At 35.3% G+C, this 21,823-nt stretch overlaps 1 protein-coding gene across 1 annotated transcript in view; it reads left to right on the top strand.

Moving 5' to 3' along the window:
• Positions 1-21,374, top strand: part of LOC145690412 (uncharacterized) — a 97,872-nt gene extending 76,498 nt beyond the window's left edge. The window contains exon 2 of the mRNA XM_081765258.1: positions 18,565-21,374. Within this exon, the coding sequence (XP_081621384.1) occupies positions 18,565-19,672 (1,108 nt within the window). The 3' untranslated portion in view covers positions 19,673-21,374. The remainder of the gene's footprint in view (positions 1-18,564) is intronic.
• The last annotated feature ends 449 nt before the right edge of the window (positions 21,375-21,823 follow it).

The following is a 21,823-nucleotide window of genomic DNA, read 5'->3' as shown; positions in this document are numbered from 1 at the left end:
AACAAGTGGTAAAGGTGGATCTGAAAAGGTGGGGGGACGCTAGGTAGCGGTAAGACGCCACGCCGTTCCCCTGCCTATCTATACCCATTATAGTTTTTTTCGGAACTGGGGGGACGCCTTAATTTTTTTCGAGGTGGGGGTACAGCGTCCCCGTATTTTTCTTCACTTTTACCCCTGGGTTCAATAGGCTAATAAAATGTATTTGATACCCCTATTCGACTATATTTTTATTCAAATATCACTTTCCTGTGTGGCAACCTTCAAATTGAACAATCACATTTGTCTTGGAAACGCTTTGACAGACGTGCAAAATTCAATGAAGAACGACGTGATATTCATAATTAAACTTGTGATGATCTATATTGTTGTGTTCTTCTCAGTCCCGTATCCCCGGGGGTCTAGGGGGCCGGGCTCCCCCTAAAATTTTCACGATAAACTTGCAAATGAACAATAATATGGTGATGAACTATAATATGGTTAAATCGGCCCTCCTAACTTATACCACTCCCCTGCCTTTTTGGACTGACTACTGGCTTGGTTCTTCCCCTTCTGTAGCTAGGTCTAAACAGCTCGAGCAGCGCCAGACAGGCTTGCCCTGCCGCGGTAATCCGAATCCTGTCGGCCTATGCTTATACATTGCAGAATATGGTGTTCTAATATATCATCGCTAGCCATGTGCTCAGTTTTAAGCAATTGGAATGTTAATATTATGGTGAAATATTGGTCAAACTCCAGGAAATATTTTAAGATATTCAACAAGAAAATAGACCGAAAAATTTAAAGAAGAAAAAAAAGGGTTAGCGGGAATGCGCACTCAAAGTTGTGGACCAGGTGATTTATTTTCGAGAAAACCACTGTTTGCATACATAATCTCTAGCCGATTGTTTGTTTTTTGGTCACATTTCTCGCGAAATACCGTAAAATATCGTCTGAAGTTTGGCCACTATTTTCAAACAATCGCCATTGAAATCCGTTGAAAATTTTAAAAAATGGCTAGCGATGAAATATTGAAACACCGTCTTCCACAATGGATACCATCATGTCCATGGGTTTACTCGGGGTACTCCTGTTTTCTCCCTTCTTCTCATTCCATCAATTCTTCCATCATCATTCACTTGCCTTAATCATCGTCTTCCTTAGCCTAAAGGGTATAATGATCGGATATTCAACTGAAATATTTCAGTTTTTCCACAATGCGCAGAGGCCGGCTGGGTTGGGAGTCGCGTTGAAGTTAGTCCCGCGGCAAAGCGTTTCGGAGACAAATGTCATTGTTTAATGTTTAGGTGGCCACACAGAAAGTGACCTTTGAATGACAATACAGTTGGTTTCAAATAAATTTTATTAGCCTATTTATCCGGTATGCTAAATAGGATGCAATTTGCAAGTTGTAAGACGCCATTATCCTCCACCCCTTCCCCAATAAGTTCCCTTATCTTGCAAAATGCGTACGTTTTGACCTCACCATTCCCTCGAGTACCCAAGAAAACACCTCAGTACCAAAAATGAAGCGTGTATCTTTAAAAAATGGTTTCTTCAAAGTTTTTTCAAAATCTGTTCAATTTTGAAATTTTAACGCCCATAATTCGAACAAGCTCGCGATCGAGGATTTCTCCGGTTGCCTAATTGTTTCATATGCAAAAAGGAGTCGACTGAGCATAGTATCAATATGAAGTCAGAGTAACACCCCACGACTTCCCTAGTAAGTGGAATTAATTACTATTTTCCACTAACGGGTTCAGGCAACTATTCGTGTATGTATGGAAGCTTAAAACATATATAGATAATTTTAAAGAAGATATTATATTTTACATAAGCAAAAATAAATAAAGAAAGAAAAGAAAGGAAAGAAGAAAAAGAAAGAACATATATTAGGCTAGACATTTAACGTTCAAAATGATCGTCAAAATAAACTATCTTTGTATTACATGGAAACGAACAGTTAAATATTCAAAAGCGATTAGCTGTTTCTTCAATTTATTCTCCCTTCTTCTTTGCTTTTTTGACTCTTCGGCTTTTACTTAGAGTTGGATTTTTCTTTTATATATATTTCCACTTTTATTAACTATAATAGTTTTGTCACAATTCACAGGTTTCGCCTCTGGACTTCAAACGCTTACAAGGAATTGTCCTACTACTGTGACTGCAACAGTACACATGTAAGTTTGGCAACGAAGCATTATTGCGTCCTGCGTAAGCATGAGATTCAGCCGCTAAAACTATTTCCGTAAACACAAAATAATATTTGGATAAAATGTAAAACTTAACACGAAAAACGGTAATATAATATCCATATTCGGTAATGAGACAACTACTTGTAAATTAGTTTATGCTTGTAAGTAAAAATTTCATAAAACTTAGCACAGGAGTAGCAAAATCGAACAGCAAGTGCCATCTTGCGTACTCATCTTAAAACTGATCAAGTTTTCCTCTTATATGTTACTTTTTCAGCTAACAGAATACATAAGCACAGAAAATAGTATCTCATGTTGTAGCTGACACATAACTCTATTTTATAGTGCTATACTTATAATGTGTCATTTCTTTACGCGTTGGTTAAGGCAATGAACTAATGCTTATATTGACTTCCGGGTAGTGATCAACCTTAAAGGAATGCTTAAATCTGGCCTAGTAGCTACCATTGCATACATCAGACTACCTATAATTTGTCTGCATTTATTTTCTAGCTCTTGACTTTCAGATTTTTCGCTTGCTTTTATGACAAAATTAGGTTCCATTGGTGTACTTACTGGCTTGCAATTTTCCATATTGAATCGTTTTAGTACATTTTTCAAATAGGTTTAATTTAAGGTTGTAACACCTTGTTCTAAATCTTGATGGATGTTTATCCCTAAGTAATTGGACGCCCTTCCCAGATCTTTCATTTGAAAAATTTTTGTCAACTTCTCTTTTAACTCCCTAACAAGATTTTCTTCAGTCCCTAATATAAGTACATCATCAACAAAAACTAACAAATATACTCGTTCCTTATTCACGGTTTTGACATACAAACAATAATCATTTTTGGACCTAACAAAACCCTGTTTCACCAAGAAACTACTGAATGTATGATTCCATATTCGAGGAGATTTTTTCAAACCATATATGGACTTGTTCAACTTCAATACATGATTTTGTTTACATTCTTTACACTCTTTACCTTTTGGTGGTATCATAAAAACTTCTTCCTTCATTTCACCATTTAAGAAAGCTCCTTTAACGTCCATTTGATAAATTGGTAACCTTAACTTGTTAGCTACAGCTAATAAAATTCTTACAGTGCTTAATTTAACAACCGGTGCATAAATGTCTGCTGAATCACTTTCACTCTTCTGTTGAAACCCTCTTGCTACCAATCTTGCTTTGTATGTCACATGTCCGTTTTCACCTCTCTTTTTCTTAAATACCCACCTGGAATCCACAATGTCACCTTCGGGTTTTTCAACTACTGTCCATGTACTATTGTCTTCAAGTGTTTTCAGTTCCTCCTGCATTGCCTTTTTCCATGCATTTGCTTCTTTGCTCCGCATGGCTTCTTCAACCGTTGTAGGTTCATCTGTTTCACAAACAAAAACTGTTTCGTAGTCCTTAAGCCAAGTTGGAGCCTTAATTTTGTCTCTTTTTCTGAGCTGAGGAAGCTGGACTTCATTCTCACTTTCTGGTTGCAGTACCGATGATTCTTCCCATTCTTGACCCTGTTGACTTCCTTCTAGAGCTTCCGAATCTTCTGTTTCGGTTAGGATGAAAGAATTATTTTTACTGGATTCTGATTTGTGTTGACTTACTTCCTGGTTCGGCTGAAAAACAACATCCCGAGCCACATCCATTTTCTTACTTCCAGGATAAAAAATTCTATACCCTTTACTGTTCAAATCGTAGCCCACAAAAATACCACATTCGCTTTTAGAATCCCACTTTAATCTTTTTTGTTTGGGAATGTGCACCCACACCTTTGAACCGAAAACACAAAAATTTTCAATTTCTTCCTTCGAAACATTCTTACCTGACCATACTTCAACTGGAACTTTTCCTTGTACCTCGCTTGTACCTGTATGGTTTAAAATGTAGGTTACGTGTTGCACCGCTTCAACCCACATTTCTTTATTCAGATCTTCAGCTTGTAAAACAGTTCTTGCTGCCTCTACGATTGTGCGCATTTCACGTTCAGCTTTTCCATTTTGTTCTGGCGTGTAACTTACTGTTCTTTGATGAGTGATTCCTCTACGTTCCAGAAGTTTCTTTATTTCACTATTTACGAACTCTAACCCATTGTCAGTTCGTAAAGTTTTTACCTTATACCCTGTTTCATTTTCCACCCTATTCAAAAAAAATTCTAAATGCCCTTGCACCTGACTTTTGTTCTTCAAAAAATAAACAATTCTGTAATGAGACACATCTTTCAACAGCAAAAAAATATCTTGGCCCCTCAAGAGATTCAACTTCCATTGGCCCTGCTAAATCTGCATGTATTAACTCACAAGGTCTTTTCGATTTATTTTTACTACTTTGAAAAGATAACCTATGTTGCTTACCCTTCATGCACGACTCACAGAAAAAAAATTCGTCTACAAAATCAATGCCATGATTCTCAAGAATGTTACGGACCAGTGCCGCATTTTGATGAGCCAATTTCTCATGCCATTCCTTTAACGTTAGTTTTACTTTTGTTGCTGCTACACTAACATGTGCAGAATTTTCAATTTGGCAATCCACCCTGAACATCATTTTATATAACTTTCCTACCCTTATGCCTATGCATTTTACTTCATTATCCTTCTCCAACTTACATTCTTTATTGTTTGATACTAGATCGTAACCTTTATCTGTCACTGCACACACTGAAAATAAATTCAATTTAAGAGCTGGTACATACAAAACATTTTCAATTACCGAATCTACCCATTGTATACCGTCAAAAGCTTTTACTTTCACTGCACCAACACCCAACGCATATATTTCTGATCCATCACCAATTTTGACTTACCTTTGTACATCTAAACTTTTGTAAGTGGCAAACATTACTTTCTTACAACACATGTGCTCTGTTGCACCACTATCTACAAACCAATCTGCACTGTTTACTTCTCCACTGACATAAGCGGACAAGAATGCATTTGATGACGTTTTGTTTTTGCGACCTTCCTTCTCTTTTCCCAGCCTTACAAAGCAATTTTTAAATATGTGACCATGTTTTTTGCAAAAATTACACACGGGTTTATCCTTTTCACTTTGCTGCACTGGACAATGACGCTTAAAATGGGCACCACCACACAAAAAACATTTTATATTTGTCCTTGCACTTCTTGAAGTACTACCGGTTGCCGAATCACTATCTCTGACTTTCTCTCTGGTACCGGTGATTTTTTTTTCGTATCCAGCCTTGGCTGCAAAAGCACGAGTTCCATTTTCCTCACTGCAATCTATAGATCTTGAATTCTTCAACCTTTCTTCTTCCACCATTAATCTTGAAATAAGTTCATTCACAGACTGTGTCTTTGCTGGTACCGACTCCCACGCAGTGGCTAGAAATTTATACTCCTCCGGCAGGGACATTAGTATCTTCGTAATCTGCATATTATCTGAAATGTTTTCACCCATAGATTTCAGCCTAGAACAAATGTCCTGGATCTTTGAAATAAAGTCAGCTACACTTTCACCGTCGAATTTAAGATTGAAAAATTGCTGCTGCAGCAGATGAAAAGAGACTTCAGATTTTTTTTCGTACACTGACAGAAGCTTTTCCCACATATCCCTTGCACTATTACACGTTAGTAAATGTGACAACACTTGCTCTTCTACAGATGTCACTAACAACTCCTGTGCTTTGCTGTCCCTTGTCTTGAATTCTTTAAGTTCTTTTTTAAATACTGCCGCGCTTTTACCATCTTCTTGCTTAGGTTCTGTTCCTGTAACTGCATCATACAACCCTCTAGATTTCAGCACTACTGTAGTCTGAAACTTCCACACACTCCAGTTAGACTGCCCTTTTGACATTAATTTTTGACTTTCCATTGTCCCAGCGACACAATACTTTTTCACAACAACAGTACTTTATTATCGGCGACAACCAACTTCAACAAATTTCAAGTGAGAACAGTCACAATCGCTAGTTGCACGTTTCACTTACTACAATGCTCTCGTGCCTGGGCCCATAACCTCTTAAAAATTGGGAGTATGATGCACAGAAACTTGATTATTTGATGGTTTTATTTAATCTAAATATTAACAATACAAACAAGAACGTTTTCAATTATTTTACCATTTTAGCACACATCTTTTTGCACTAGGCAGTCTGTCTCTCTTCTTTTTCTTCTAGCGAACACACAAAAAACTCCACTGTTGCCAGACACAAAACTAATCATTATATTTGCAATATCTAACAGTTTCTAATTGTTTCCCTAATTCCTCTGTCAACATTCCTTGAAATTGTTCTAAAATACTAGCCTCCATATTCATATGAATTACGAGCAACTAATTTAAAGTACATAAATATAAACGTCTAAGTTTAATACGAAAATAAAAAATATTTAGTTAAAACATGAAAAACTAAGAATTTTGCTATTACGACCATTAACAACCAATCCTTCTTTTCACAACTCAGGTTTCACTTTGCAAAATGCTTCAATATAAAATTAACACAGATATAAACTAGTACCATATACAAAACTTTATCTTTTATTCATAAATACATATGAAGGTCCATAGTGTAAAACATGTATGTGTCTGTATACTCAATCAGCTGTTTGCTATCCACTCACATCTACATAGCATTAAAATTCAACAAGAATTTTTTTATAAGCTACATTAATCTCTCTGTCGCTCTCAAAGTCGAAACCTATTTATTTAACTTGCATGAAAAATCTACATTACTTACTTTTTGTGTTTATCTATCCCTGTTCTTTATTTCCAACTAATTGTGTTCGCGCATAAGCTGATGGAAATTGACTGCCGATACTAGGCTAATCAGATTCGAAACTCAACATGTTCTCTGTATAACTAATGGTATTGTAAAAGCAGTTGTAGGAAGATTACAGTAATTTAATCCGGAAAACGGTCGCTATGTGGTTGAAATCGTGTTTTTTGCTAGTTGTTAGAATCTTGTAAATATAACCGTAACGTTCACATCGATTTTCGTCTTTTTCCCAAAAGTCTACACACCTCTCTCACTGTCACTTATTTTTGCGTTTATCGCAGCTTTGCTACGGCAAATCACGTTTTCTTCCGTATCTACATTTTGTCTTAAACCGAATTTGGGGAGAACGATAGACAGAACATAGATATAGTAAGAATGGAAACGTGAGCAGTATAGAAAATGTAATAATACTGAATATAATTCATACAAATTAAAATAAAATAAAAAGATTACAAATGAACAAGTAGCTTTTACTGTATATGTTTACGGCCGTTTTAACTTCTTTTATTTCCCTCTTTATTTTATTTTCTTTTTATACATGTAGCTGTGTGGCACAATTGATAAATTAAGATTTCAGTTTTTTACAATAATCTTCGACGAGTCAACTGCTTTAGGGGAGTTGCAGTTATAAGGAACTAAGGCCTTCCACAACGGATAATCCCAAGGGTCAGCTGGAGTCAACTGCTGATAGTAATAAATGATCATCCAAATCGGCACAATTATTCCTTCCTTTACAATGATTTGGAGCCAGAGTTTGTCACAGAAAACTGAGATTACAAACGAATGTTAGGGTACTAACACATATGTACTAGTCACTTCAGTGCTAATTTCTGCAGAATATTAGAAAAAACTTTTTACACGGATGCGTATGCAAATATCGTAAATCAGTGACGATAAACAAAAAATATTTGCTCTCACGTATGCAAACTGTGATTTAGCTTGCGAAGCTCAATCTGTACAATTGGAGCACTTATAAGACTATAACGTGTGTTTAGAAAATGCACCCCACTCGCCCTCGTGGATGCCCTTGCAAGTGACGACCAGGCGTTCGTAAAAAGCGCTGAAGGTTCTTTTGACAAATCAGGGTTCTTGTTTCTTGACCATAACACCGGCCGTAAGACCTGAGCTATGCTTACTAACAAAAATGTACAAAATACCAAACTGCTGGAAAAAGATTCAAGATTGCTTTCTCCATGATTAATAAATTTTAAAATTAAAATTGTCCTATTTCTTTTAAATTCCAAAAAACGAACCTCAGGTCAGTGCTATTCGAAATGTTGTCTTTAAGGGGTTATGTTATGTATAGTTTGAAACAATTTTTGTACGAAAAAATTTATATCTTGATTTAATTTCGCTTTTTTGCACAGTAAATAAAGCGGACAAACCAATACTTCCAGGGTTGATTCGGTGGTCAGATGTTTAAGGCGTTGATGTCTGTAATAAATGGTCGTGGGTTCAAGTCACAGCAGTTGTAACTGTTTTCTTTCTAAATGTTTCTATATCTTCACATATATTATTAATATTTCTTTTCTTGCATTTCACATATGTTATCTTAGATCATGTGTTCATGGATTAGGGTAGTTTAAACCCGGTTTCGTTATATATACTTACACTCCTATCTTTTCATCAAGATGGATTTCTATATGTTCACATTTGTTAATAATTATTTATATATTTCAATTTTAGTGCTCATAGGTTAGCAGTGATTAGGTAAGGATATGTTTGCAGAAAATATAGAACGATGCCAAAGCACATTTTTTTACACCAATGCGTTATTTTTCCTTCATTCAGAAAGTTACTGCGAGTGTGTGCTATGCAACTAAACCTTGCACTCACTGTTGGTGCCGGTGGTGTCGGTTTTCTGGACGTACACTCATTGTCAAATAGTTCTTTTTCTTCAAAAATGACCTATGGATTATTATTCTGATCAAATATAGAAAGTATCAGTGTTAAAATTGTATTGGTTCTACTTGAACATTTTTACACACATATATTTACAGATTTTTATAGTATCTTTCATTCCAAAACTGATGTCGAGTCTAGCGTAATATCGCGACTATTTTTTTTAACTATATGTTAATAGATTTCTATTTACTTAACTCTCTATTCAAACCTGAATTTGTTCAATTTAACCATTTCGAATTTCAACGTTTATCGCTGTACAGCGAATATTGTAATATAATGAGGAGTATTTGTTTGCAAGCGATTCAGCGTCTTAACGCAATTTCACTATTATTCAATGTACCTTACCGAAAAGCGAAGATGGTTCAAATTTACGATTGCATCCAATTTCAAAATTAATTTTTGTGTAAAATAAACGGTAAATGCTTTCATCATGCTGTTTCTTATAAATTTTTCAGCGTCCCTCGAGTAGATTCAATTTCCTCGGTTAACCGTATACTGAAACCGAAATTTCTTCAGACTAGCCATTAGTTTTAGACTTAGCTAATGAAACCGTAGAACGGAACGGTAAACGATAACGAGAAGTGATTCTTCCAAATGATTCTGTGTCCATACACAACACATAATGACTGGGTAGACGCTCTGTCAAAATAGGCTTTATTCCAAATTCTGTATTGTTGCCAGTTTCAGTACCGGTTTTATCGTTTATTGCTGTAGAACGAACACGGTAACAGAAAAGGAGAAGCGGTTTGCGGCCGAGAATTCAGCGTCTCAAAACAACATATCCCTACTATCCTGGGTATTACTAGTACTGCTTGTTTCAAAATTGATCTCCGTTGAAGTAACACTGTAAGAGCTATCAGGAAGCGACATTTCGCTTGGGATAAAGCATCGCAAGCATAGGTCACATCTTCTGTGTTCAAATCTTAATCAAACCAAACAAGGTTATACTAGCCACTTCGAGTTTGATCTTCTGTCGCCATAGTACGGAAACATATCAAGGAGACGTCTTTCAAAAAACAATTGAGCTTCGAACATAAAATGACTCTACAACACTCTACCAAAAGGAGAAGTGGCTCAAATTTAATTTAGGTTTCAATAATTATTTCTATATGACAATCGCGGTAAGAGTTATGGAGGTGCGTTTTTACAATCAGCTGAGCGTTCTAAGATAAGGTTCCACATTTTCCACTAAGCCCTATTCAAAGCGGAGCGATTTAAATTAACCATCTGTGGTGTTAACATTTGTCATCGTAGAATGGAAACCGTAATAAACATTAACAAACGGTTTGTGCAACTGATTGAGGGTCTGTAGTGGACATATCACAACCAACAGTACGTTACGAAATCGGAAATTGTTGAAATTTTCTAAGCTGGTAATTTCAATACTGATTTCTGTAGAGTCAGGGGGATTAGATATATCGACATACGGTTTCGTACAACCGATTCAGCTTCTCAAGAATAGGTCCATCTCTTCCGTCCACCCTCTATTCAAACCGTGAGCGTTTCAAATTAGCCATTTCTGATTTCAACATTATCCCTACAGAACGGAGAAGGTAACAGACAGCGAAGTGCGGCTTTCTGGAAACATTTCTTTTTTAAAATTTTACATATCGTGATTACCACAGAGCTCTCCCAAAACCGAACGGTTTTCAAATTTACTGTTACATCCGATTGGGTATAGTTTTCAACTTTCGTTGCCATAGAACAAGCAGATAGCCAGAATCAGTTTTCTGCAAGCGATTGAGCGTCTGAATACAATGTATAATGACTTCATGACACTGTCAAATACGGAAGTAGTTCAAATTTAGTATTATATCCAATTTTAATACTTATTTTTTTTAGAGGTAGAATGCTAAAATGTATCACGTTGCAGTTTCTTGTAATCGATTCTGCATTCAAATAATTTTTTTATTTTTTCCACTGAAATTCAATTCAGACTGGTCTTGGTTAAGATTATCTGTCTCCTGTTTCAACATTTATGGCTACAAAACGAAAATGGTAACAGGTATGTAGTAGCTGTTGTTTAGTAAGTGATTAGTAATCCTGTTATCTAATTTTCATAGAGAAAAACTGTATAAGATGTCGAGCAGCTCTTCTCCGATGGGATCAGCGTCCCAACGATAGCTTCTATCTTCTTCCTTAACTTTCTATTCAAATTAGAAATTTTTCAAATTAACAAGTTTTTTCAACATTTATCTCTATGGAAGTGAAAGAGTAATGGATAACTAGTAATAGATTTTTGAGATAGATCCCGCGTCCAAGAAAAAGATTCCTTCTTTGATCTATATGGGAACAAATTGTTACAGATGTACTACCTCAAGTTTGAGTATTGAATTCGCATATTTTGGAAGTCTTAGATTCACACTGTGAAACGATATTCACTTATTTAATTTGGGTATTAAATACATCCCACCAAGTGGAAACCTTTAGTCATGCATAAAACAGTTGCAGCTATGTAACAGATATTTGGCAGGAGTTATGTGAATAGTTAATAAAAAATGTGTCGCCTTCACACTTCCTTTTTCACTGCCATGAATTTTAACCTTTATCCTGATTAGAAATATTATTTTAGTACTAGGCAATGCAGTTATTTTGTTCGTTTTCCAGCCAATGATGTATGTTTTAACCACTACAAGATTTTACCATTCCGACATTTACGTTGGTTATTTCACACATTCCACTAACACCGTATCAGTTGTTCATAACCGCAAATATTTTACAAATTTTGTAACTTTTTGAACTTGTTCATTTTAGTTGTCTTAGTGTAAACATTATATTTCTGAGAGATTTTTTAACAGTTCTTTATTTCTTTTTTTTTCTATTTGTATGCAATATTATCCCGCTTCTTTCCTACTAAAAACTAGCATAGAAATAAAAGCTCAAGTTGTTAGCTCTCTGGTAAAGTGCAGATCTTACAACAAAACCTTAAGTTCATGAGCTTGGTTCCAGTTTGAGTCATTTTTTTGGTAGTTAATGATATACACCTTAGTGCATGAATAATTATGTCAGTGAAGTTTCGTCCGGTTCAGCAGACTTCAGTTGATATGTGTGTCCCCAAAGTTTACTAATTTGTAAAATTCTAAAGGTTAATGCAAGTAATATCACTTTGGAGGAGAAATTTGCTTTGATGTATAATAATTTTTGCAATTGTTGGTGTTGCTCTAATCAATGGTATAAATTTAGTTGTTAGAATAGACGTATCACGCAGCTACAGTTTTTGTTGCAGTCGATCAGGAAGGAGAAAATATCTGTTGACCAGCTTTACAAAATCTCATCTGAAGTGTGAACAATTCTATAGAAACAGCAGATTGAGAAAAGAATGATCGTCTCTTTTATCTCAAAAAATAGAAAGAATCGTGGTTTCCATAATCTTGTTTGATCTACTAATAATCATAAACATGATTTTTTTTAACTATTAGCTTTCAGAAAAATTAACCTTCACAATTGTGCATCTTCGGCCGTTCCTGTATATATATTGGTGATTCGATCTACCTGCACAATTGTGTAGGTCAGGGCTGAAAGGGTTAAAAATGGTTATTAACAATCAGCAAAAAGACGTTAAATTTTGAATAACTTACTTATCGTGAGATGAAGGAAAGAAATTTTACATGCTATATATATATATATATATATATATATAGTTAACATTTACAGTAGAAAGACATCACATATTTTTACACAAATAATGAAATCGATATGCCCATTATAGGCGGGTCACGTCGCTTGCGTCAGTAATATGCATGTGAACTGTAAAACTTTTGTGAAAGGTTGGTGTACCAAAAACGATAAGATAATATTATACAATACGATATTCTAAGAATGGGCTCTAATAATCCAAGTTGGTATGGTTTAGTGTAGGATTATATCCAGTTGAGAAGTTAAATTTATGAGGTTTGGGACTTCGGGTTTGCTTAATCACTGGGTGAATGAGTATGATATATTCTAGAATGTATGCTAAAGTTTAAAGTCAAGTATATATTTTATTTTTAAGATTTAATATTTGTTGCTAAAATTACACACTGAAAATTACTATGAAAATTTCAAATGAGGGTCACGTTTGTTGCAATTAATTGACTCTTTCAGCCTTCATTCACAATTTCGCGAATGTGTGCTCAGTATGTTGTCCTTTCTTGTAACCAGCGAAACAAACATCTGATCACGAGGGTGCTACCTCTGCAAAAGAATGCGCAGAAAACCAATGCTTAATTTCAACTTTTAAATTTCACAGATAGTACAGTAAATACAACCAGGACAAACTTATGCATATTGTCCCTGATTCAGGATTTGTGCATCATCTTGATATTAACTCGTACTTTAATGAGATGTTGACTAGCTTCAAGACGCATTTATGCGAAGAAAATACACTTTGTCTGAAATAGATAAATGGAATATATATACTTTCTTCGAAATGCGATTGTAAAATCGGAAAAAAGATTTTCTTGAAAATTTATTTCAAATGTTAATTATTATTATTATTATTACTATTATTATTATTATTATTTTGTAGTTTTTACTTTGTAAGTGTTTATAACTGTCCAGTGCTCAGTACAATATTAGACATATAGTATTACATGATTTTATTCCTACAAGTTTGTGTTTAAAGATGGTATATTATGTATGACGCCGTTAGAGGTACGTAGATATACTTAGTGAAGAGTATCCGTAAGTGTTCTTCCGTGAGTATTGTATTGTAGTAACGCGGGAATGATACAGGTAATATAATGTGAATTACGGAGGAAGAAATAGTGATTTTTCGATATTTTTTCCCAAGAAGTACGTAGATATACTTCTAGATATAAGTAGATTGTTCCATATAAGTAAAGAAGCACGCTGGGAATGGATAAAGACGTTGTTTGAAAGAGAAATGATGCAAATACTTTGTTTCCCAGTAAATAATATTTAAGTCGTATACTACAAGCCTTTTTGCTGTTTTTGACGTTGTTCTTGTTAAAACATCTAAAGAAGTCTATAAGTTGATTTGAAGTTTACAGCTTAATTTCACAATATCCCCTTGAAAATGTAGTTTTTCTATAATTATTTTTCTGCTAGCAAAATTGTGATCACTTGAGTGCATCAGGCAATGCGTGATGAAATTTTGTACATTGCATATTAATTTTATATCATATGGTAAATTTATGTATTATGAAATCTGCGGAAATTGCTCGTTTTCATCTCATAAGTCGTAGATCACTTGCTCACTTGTATAGCGTAAAGAACCCTTCTAAGCATAATCCACTCACAACTTTTAGCGTAAAATTGAAATCTGTTCTTTTACTCGTAGAATCTTCATTCTGGGTACAGTAACATAAGAAAAGATAAAAAGTTTTCTAAATGAGTTACATGTCTGGCTAACTGCAGGCATATAAAATTTAATTTCAATCGATTCAGCCATTTCTGTAGCTAATACCAGATTAGGTTGATGTCAAATGTTTTGTATTGAGGTATAGTATGCAGATTGTTCGTCTTCTCTCTCTTGAATGTTTATTTCCAAAAACACTGCTGCACGTGATACTTTTCTAAAAGTAAAAAAGCTAGTGTGCCACCTGTCCTTTCTCTAACAAGAGAAACCACTCAGATTATAATATTTGACGTACAATTTTAATCCTCTTCCCGTCTTTATGATACCCATTTGAATGAACATAACGTAAAAAATGCCACTTAAATGAACACGCTCAACATATTTAATTATTTATTTCAAACAGTTCAGCTCCCTGTATTTTATAATGTGATGTGTAACATATTTCTTCAATTTTTCGGTATTCAGTGTGTAGCATTTATGTTCGCCCCCCTTTTTTTACTTTTAGCGTAAAAAACAATATTGACTATTGTGTTTCACAATGCTAATAACACTCGAGGAACATTGTTTGCAAAAATCCTGTAACAGCAGAATTCTAAACCTAGTATATATTTCGATTTCTGCGAATGGCGTTACATCAGGTTATGATAAATTCTGTGTTGAAAGCACAAACATAAAAGCACTAGTAATAATCTAAGAGTGACGGAGGTGCTAGTAGTTGTCCATATTACCTTAACGAGAAATTCTGGAATCATTATATCATGTATTTCAAATAAGTACATAAAGATTACAAGAAATTGAAAGCTCTTTGCATCTCAAATTATTTATTTTATTATAATGTTTGTTATCAGATGTAACTACGTAGCTATATATCAATATACGCCAAATTTTACTATCTCAAGGTATCAGACTATATAAAAACGCAACCAGAAATTGGTATACTTAATGAAATCACGTATCTTCTGCAAAATTTTAAAGTTGTTATATCGTCCCTTTGTTTCTTTGTACACATAGTGATAGTTTCTTGTAGCTGCAATTGCAAAAACCTCTTAGGATTTTTAAATTTTCCTACACAAAAGGTTATAATGTTAGTGACAACGGATCTCTATTTTCACTTATAAAAACTATTTATTCCACTGAGCACAAAATACGTATTTTGGTATGTACCTGAGTTAACTCTGATATCGTATGTAACGTGACGGACATAAGTCTTTAACCAGGTAATGGCGACTGCTTTCAATCAAATGCAGTGTGAGAATTAAATCTGTCATATCTAGTTTCGTGTGCAGAAGATACATACTTCTGAGTCATGATCGCAGTGGGTCATGGTGAGTGGTGGGTCGTAGTGGGTCATGGTGGTGGTGGGTCGCAGTGGCTCGCGTGCTGTTGACCCACGATCGACTGACCCACCGACTCAATGACAAATCCAACTGTGGCACTTTTCAAAATATCCGTACAGATTTTGGAAAATTTCGAAACGATATGTAATGGTTACATTGAGGTTAAGGTATTGCTAGTCTGCTGTTTCATTTTCTATGGAATTACAATTCGCCATGACTTTTTCTACATATTGTTTTTGTCAGAAAACGTTAATGAGCAATAGAAAATACAACTGTTTTTCGATTCGGATTGGTTTCGATTAACAGCTTGAAAATGAAACCACTTAATGTCCAACGATATACCTGTTAGGTTAAGGAAAACTATGATTAAAGCAAGTGAATTATGATGGACGAATTGGTGGAATGAGGAATTGGGAGTGTCCCGAGAAAACCCACGAGCACTATGTTGTCTGTCTCACTTGCCTTGGGAACGAAACAGGCACCCCAACGAAACAGGTGATTGTTTAGTAGGCGGGGTCTGACTTTCGATTCCCGATCGGAAAGCCTTTGAAATATAAAATGCCATCGATGTATCCGTGTCGTTCAAGGTCATTGAAATCACCTGGAAAACGAGAATAACCGAATATAATGGAGATAAATTTCAGAGATACTTTCCGTCTTTTTAAAATTTAATATTGAATTCTATGGACTACACTATTTTATCATGACCAAAATCAGTGATTCATGGTTAATAAAACATTGGATTCGTAAGCGTTTGCATTTCCAACATAGACGAGTGATTCTTGACTTACTTAAAAGAGCGGTCTTAGGGTAGTGGCTTGAGCATTCGCTTTGTGTGTTAGTGGTCCGCGGTTCGATTCTCCGAGGATATTCAGAAAAAATTATAACAGAATGTTCATGTTTCTTATGTATAATAAAATGAAGAATTGTCAATTTCTCTCGTTCTTACAAGTTAGAGTTGGAACGACTTCCTTCACAAGGGAAAAGTAATTACATGACGTCACAGTCTCTAATCTAGATTTCTACTGTCAGAAAACTTTCCTTCTTTCTCAAACAATTTATGTATAGAAACGGGTAATTCTTCAGGCCTAGTATGAGTCATAAATTTTCCTGGAACGTCATTCTGTAATTGTTACTAAGTGTTCTTCCATTCTTACTAGAAATAATAATAATGTTTTCGTTCGGCATTTGCAACAAGTTCCATATATTCCCTCAAGAAAAATTGATGAATAATAACTATTCCTTTTTATATACTTTGATAATACATCAATATAACGCATACATAATCCAATGTCTTTTACCCAAAGAAAGGGTGTTACTTCGAAAGGGTATTGTGAAGAAGAAAAATCCTACTTATCTTCTGTTAAGGCATCCGAAGGTTCGATTTTCACATTATCCAGTAGCTGACACCTTTTTCCTATCTTCTTTGCAAGTATCTCTCATAACTCAATTCTTCCTTTTATAGGGTTAAAAGAGTTTATTTTCATTTTCGTAACTTCAGTATGTTTATTTGCATTGCAGTAGGACGTAATAATCAGGTCTCAAATATTCAATAATCATAATAATAACATAGATAACAAATTCCGTATGAGGACATTGTATTAAAGCCTGTAAAATCGCCCGTAGCGTTGGCCAAAAGTTAAAAAATAGTCGGGATTGGAGAGAAGTGTCAAGTCCAACAGGATATACCCTCTGCAAACGTCCCTACAACTAGCTAAACGTTATAACGGAAAGTTTTCCTACAACTAGCTAAATGTTATAAGGGACAGTTTCCCTACAACTAGTTAAATGTTATAACGGAATGTTTCGAGGCAAATTTCGTGTAGAAAGTAAGGATTCTGAACTCACAAGAGCCGTAAGAAAATTTGTTTTAAGTAACGGGTATGCCGGCTAAGCTACAGAAGACGTCGATGATGATAATGAAAGAAATATCTGAATAAAGAAAGTGGGAGGATTCAGAGCACGGAGAGAACTATACACACGTTGTTTGTTCAGCACAATGCCCACTAGTCGGCAGCTAGGTGGAACAGGTTGTACCATTAAACTTACAACACTTCAATAATAATATTATTATTATTATTATTATTATTATTAATAATAAGAGATTTATAATTGCCCTAAAATTTGGCAAAACTTACTTAACGTTGGGGTTTCGGGGAAGGGATTCCGTACCTTCATGAAACACCTTTACAGTTATTCAAATCTAAACGAAAGCTTTCCGCTAATATTTCGTGTAGAAAATATCCTACTGTACGTTTTCGGGAAAATAACTGTAATAAAAAGAACTGAATATAATTGAACACTAAAGCTTGTAATAAACTAACTTGTGGAATTTGCAGATGTAATTATAAAAGTTTTGCTCCAAAGTATATACACAGACCATAATTCAGTGAGCTTTGAAATACAAAGTAACAAAATAATGTATAAGATTCAGTCTACAGAGCTATTGTTGCTTAAAAAGTGGCACACAGTATTTCAAGATTCGAGATAAGACGAGAAATGTTTACTCTCCTCTTGATTCTCATCTCCAAAGCATGACGATAGTGTGAGTTAGACCACTGAACCACGATCACTACGCTGTAAATGATTCGTCTTTAGTCTGGTTACGTTAAGTTTCTCTGCCTCAGCTTGGAAAGTTGTATATTATTTTTTTTCTTCGTTTCAAAATGTCTTTCGTGTTCTCTTTGATGATATAAGTTAATGATCTTCGGTAGAGTTTATATTAATAAATAAGTTGTTCGTAAACCTTTGGTTCGCAAGCTTGTTTTTTATCCACAAGAAACTACAGATAAAGCAGGTGTAATTCTCATACTGTGCATTTGTTTCAAAACAGGCACCATTATCAGGTCAAAGACCTATGACCGACACGATATAAATGATTGTTCAATTTGACATAGTGAAAAAAACTATAGCCTCTTATTTTGAGAATAGAGAGATATGGACATTTCTCAGTGGTATTTCATTTCATATTTCTACAATATTTCACGTAATAAAACAAATTAAGCGTAATTTTATTATGAAGTATAGCAAATGATTTTTTTTTTTTTTTTTTTTTTTTTGCTACTTAATCATTATCTCCATTCACATTTCCTTGTCTGTTGAATTTGTTACAGGCGCGATAACGTATTAGCTTTCCACGGAGAAGAGGATACGTTTATTACATTAAAGGAAACCATTTCTCATTCAGATAGAGAATCTCATACTTCAATGCAGTTTGGCAAAGCATTTAATCGATCACGTTTATTAAGACATATGCTGACACAGGAAAGTGAAAGGCGTCATACGTGCCGAAAGAGTGATAAACACTTTAGTCAAAGTTCAACTTTGTCGAGAGGAGAATTAGTACATACAGGTAAGAAAACATACATCTGCGGAGTATGTGGAAATGAATTTAGTTTGTGTTCAAGTTTGGCTACGCACATGTTAAATCATACAGGGGCAAGGTTACACACATGCCAAGAGTGCGGTAAGACATTTAATCGACGTTTAACGTTGGCTACACACATGTTAATCCACAAAGGAGAAAAAGATCACATATGCCAAGAGTGTGGTAAGGCTTTTACTCTACGTTCAAATTTGGATACACACTTGTTAATCCACACAGGAGAAAAACATTACACATGCCAAGAGTGTGGTAAGGCATTTAATCGACGTCCTAATTTGGTTAGACACATGTTAATACACATAGGAGAAAAACCTCACATCTGCCAAGAGTGTGGTAAATCATTTATTCGACGTCCAAATTTGGCTACACACATGTTAGTCCACACAAGCGAAAAACCTCACAACTGCCAAGAGTGTGGTAAGGCATTTAAGCGACGTTCACACTTGGCTAGACACATGTTAATCCACACAGGAGTAAAACCTGACATATGCCATGAGTGTGGTAAGGCATTCAATCGACGTTCAAATTTGGCTACACACATGTTAATCCACACAGGAGAAAAAGCTCACAATTGCCAAGAATGTGGTAAGGCATTTAAACTACGTACACACTTGGCTAGACACATGTTAATCCACACAGGAGTAAAAGATCACATATGTCAAGAGTGTGGTAAGGCATTTACTCTACGTTCAAATTTGAATACACACTTGTTAATCCACACAGGAGAAAAACATTACACATGCCAAAAGTGTGGAAAGGCCTTTAATCGACGTTCAAATTTGGCTAGACATGTTAATCCACACAGAAAAACCTCACATATGCCAAGAGTGTGTTAAGGCATTTAATCGACGTCCAAATTTGGCTACACACATGTTAATTCACACAGGAAAAAAACCTCACACATGCCGTGAGTATGGTAGGGCATTTAATCAAAGTTCAAATTTGGCTACACACACGTTAATCTACACAGGAGTAAAACATCACACGTCCCAAGAGTGTGGTGAGGGATTTAAATATCCTTCAAATTTGCTTACACGAATGTTAATTCACTCAGGAGAAAAGTCTCACACATGTCAAGAATGTGGTAAGGCATTTAAACGACATTCACATTTGGCTACTCATATGTTAATCCACACAGGACCAAAACGTCACACGTGTGTAGATGTGGAAAAAGATACAGTCTACGCTTAAAGCTTGCAAGGCATTTCAATTCATAAGTAAAAAACCAGAGATGCATATAGCGTAGCATGGCATTTACTCAAGGTTCACATACAGCAAATTAAATACTAATCCACAGGGGACAAAAATCTCAAGCGCGGAGAGTTTAGAAATACATTTGCTGGCAGTTCGCATGATGAAACACAGTTCAATAAGCACACACATGCGAAGTGTGTTTAATAGGATTTAGTTTGGAATCAGCTTTGAGAAGACATGTTACTGGACATATCATATAGAAAAGAATTGGCCACACTCACAAGTTGTTAAGTGAAGTTTGGCCAGAAATTTTAAATACACGATAAAAACCCTGCTATAGAGGTCTTCAATAGAATTAAGTATGAAAGGAAGCAGACTACATTAAGCCCATCAAATGTACCGGCCCTTTGTAATAGAATCTGAATTTTGGAAGACAAGTTGTGAAGTCCGTATTTTGGGGGCAGATGTTACGGGAAATTGGTTCCGCATCTACTGCACGAGTGGCGCTTCTGCTTTGCTGCCATAGGGATTGCTGCATAGTGTAAAGGTGGCTGATGCCGACGAAGATTCGAGTGATGATTCCACAAATGAACATTTATATAAAGATAGACTCCAAATATACCCCTTCTTGAGACTTTATGTAAGGGAGTTAAGGGCAACAAATTTAAGCGACATTAATAATGAGGGTGCACCTTCCTCATCAGCTACAAGTGTAGATCCAGCGGAGAAACATGTTCCATGTGTATTCCAGCACGGACTTTTTGGACCATCTGCGTTTTGGCTGCATCTTGCTGGCCGATACATGGTTGCGTAGTTCCGTTTTCACCTCATATTTATATTCCCCGTTTCCAGGACATTCTTCCGTGCTCATTGGCAGAAATTTTGGGCAAATTGAAGATAAGAAGCGATCAAAAACTCAAGTTCTCGTCCCTTCCACATGGGTTAAACTGATCAGAGAAACTCTACGTTACAATCGTATTAAGGTTGTGTGTGTCAAAAAGTGACTCACTAATAATAGGGAACATGATTGGACTCCAGCTGTTGTCGTCTTTGATTTCAAAGCGACATTAATGGCATTCTTATCCAGTGTTCATAACTTTACCGGAATTCGTGCTGTATGTTCGGAAAAAGGGTGTGTACTAAAAGTTTGTCACACAGTATCTTCTACTCTTTCTTGCTCACATTCGTTAATGAAGCGCGGGAGGATGATATAAAGTGAATGTTCATGTGGGTTAAAAATAAAGTTCGAAACTATATTTCGTATTCCTTACCTATTTTTTATTATGTACTCAGAAGTTGTTGAGTATACTGACTTACCAACTTTTCACTCGTTTTATAAGAAAAGTTGTTAAATCAGGTTTTAAAATTTATTCAAAAACGTTCTGTTTACCTTATAAGTATCTGGTACTGTAAAACATTGCATACCTATCGAAGCGAACCAGCACACAAAACTTTAGACCAATGTATTTATATATCGGTATTTCAACACATTTCTATAAAATTTAAAGCGTGATCCTGTAAAATTTAGCAATAATGAGTTAGCAACTTCTGATTCTAGTGCGGCATATGATTCGCGTTCAAGCTTAGCAAGACAAATTTTAATATACACAAGTGGAAAACTTCACATATACGACAAGTTTGGAAAAGTATTTCGTCTATATTCAAGTTTAGCAGGACATTTTAATACACACATGAAAACATACAGGTGAAAAGAAGATTTATAAGGGGATCACGTTTTGCAATGCACATGTTAAAACACACAGGAGAAAATATAATAAATACTAAGGGAAAAA

Source organism: Thermobia domestica, chromosome 7 (genome assembly GCF_964235325.1).
Source record: "Thermobia domestica chromosome 7, izTheDome1.hap1.1, whole genome shotgun sequence".
Classification (NCBI taxonomy): Eukaryota; Metazoa; Arthropoda; class Insecta; order Zygentoma; family Lepismatidae; genus Thermobia; species Thermobia domestica.
This window is presented reverse-complemented; position numbering and strand designations above follow the sequence as displayed.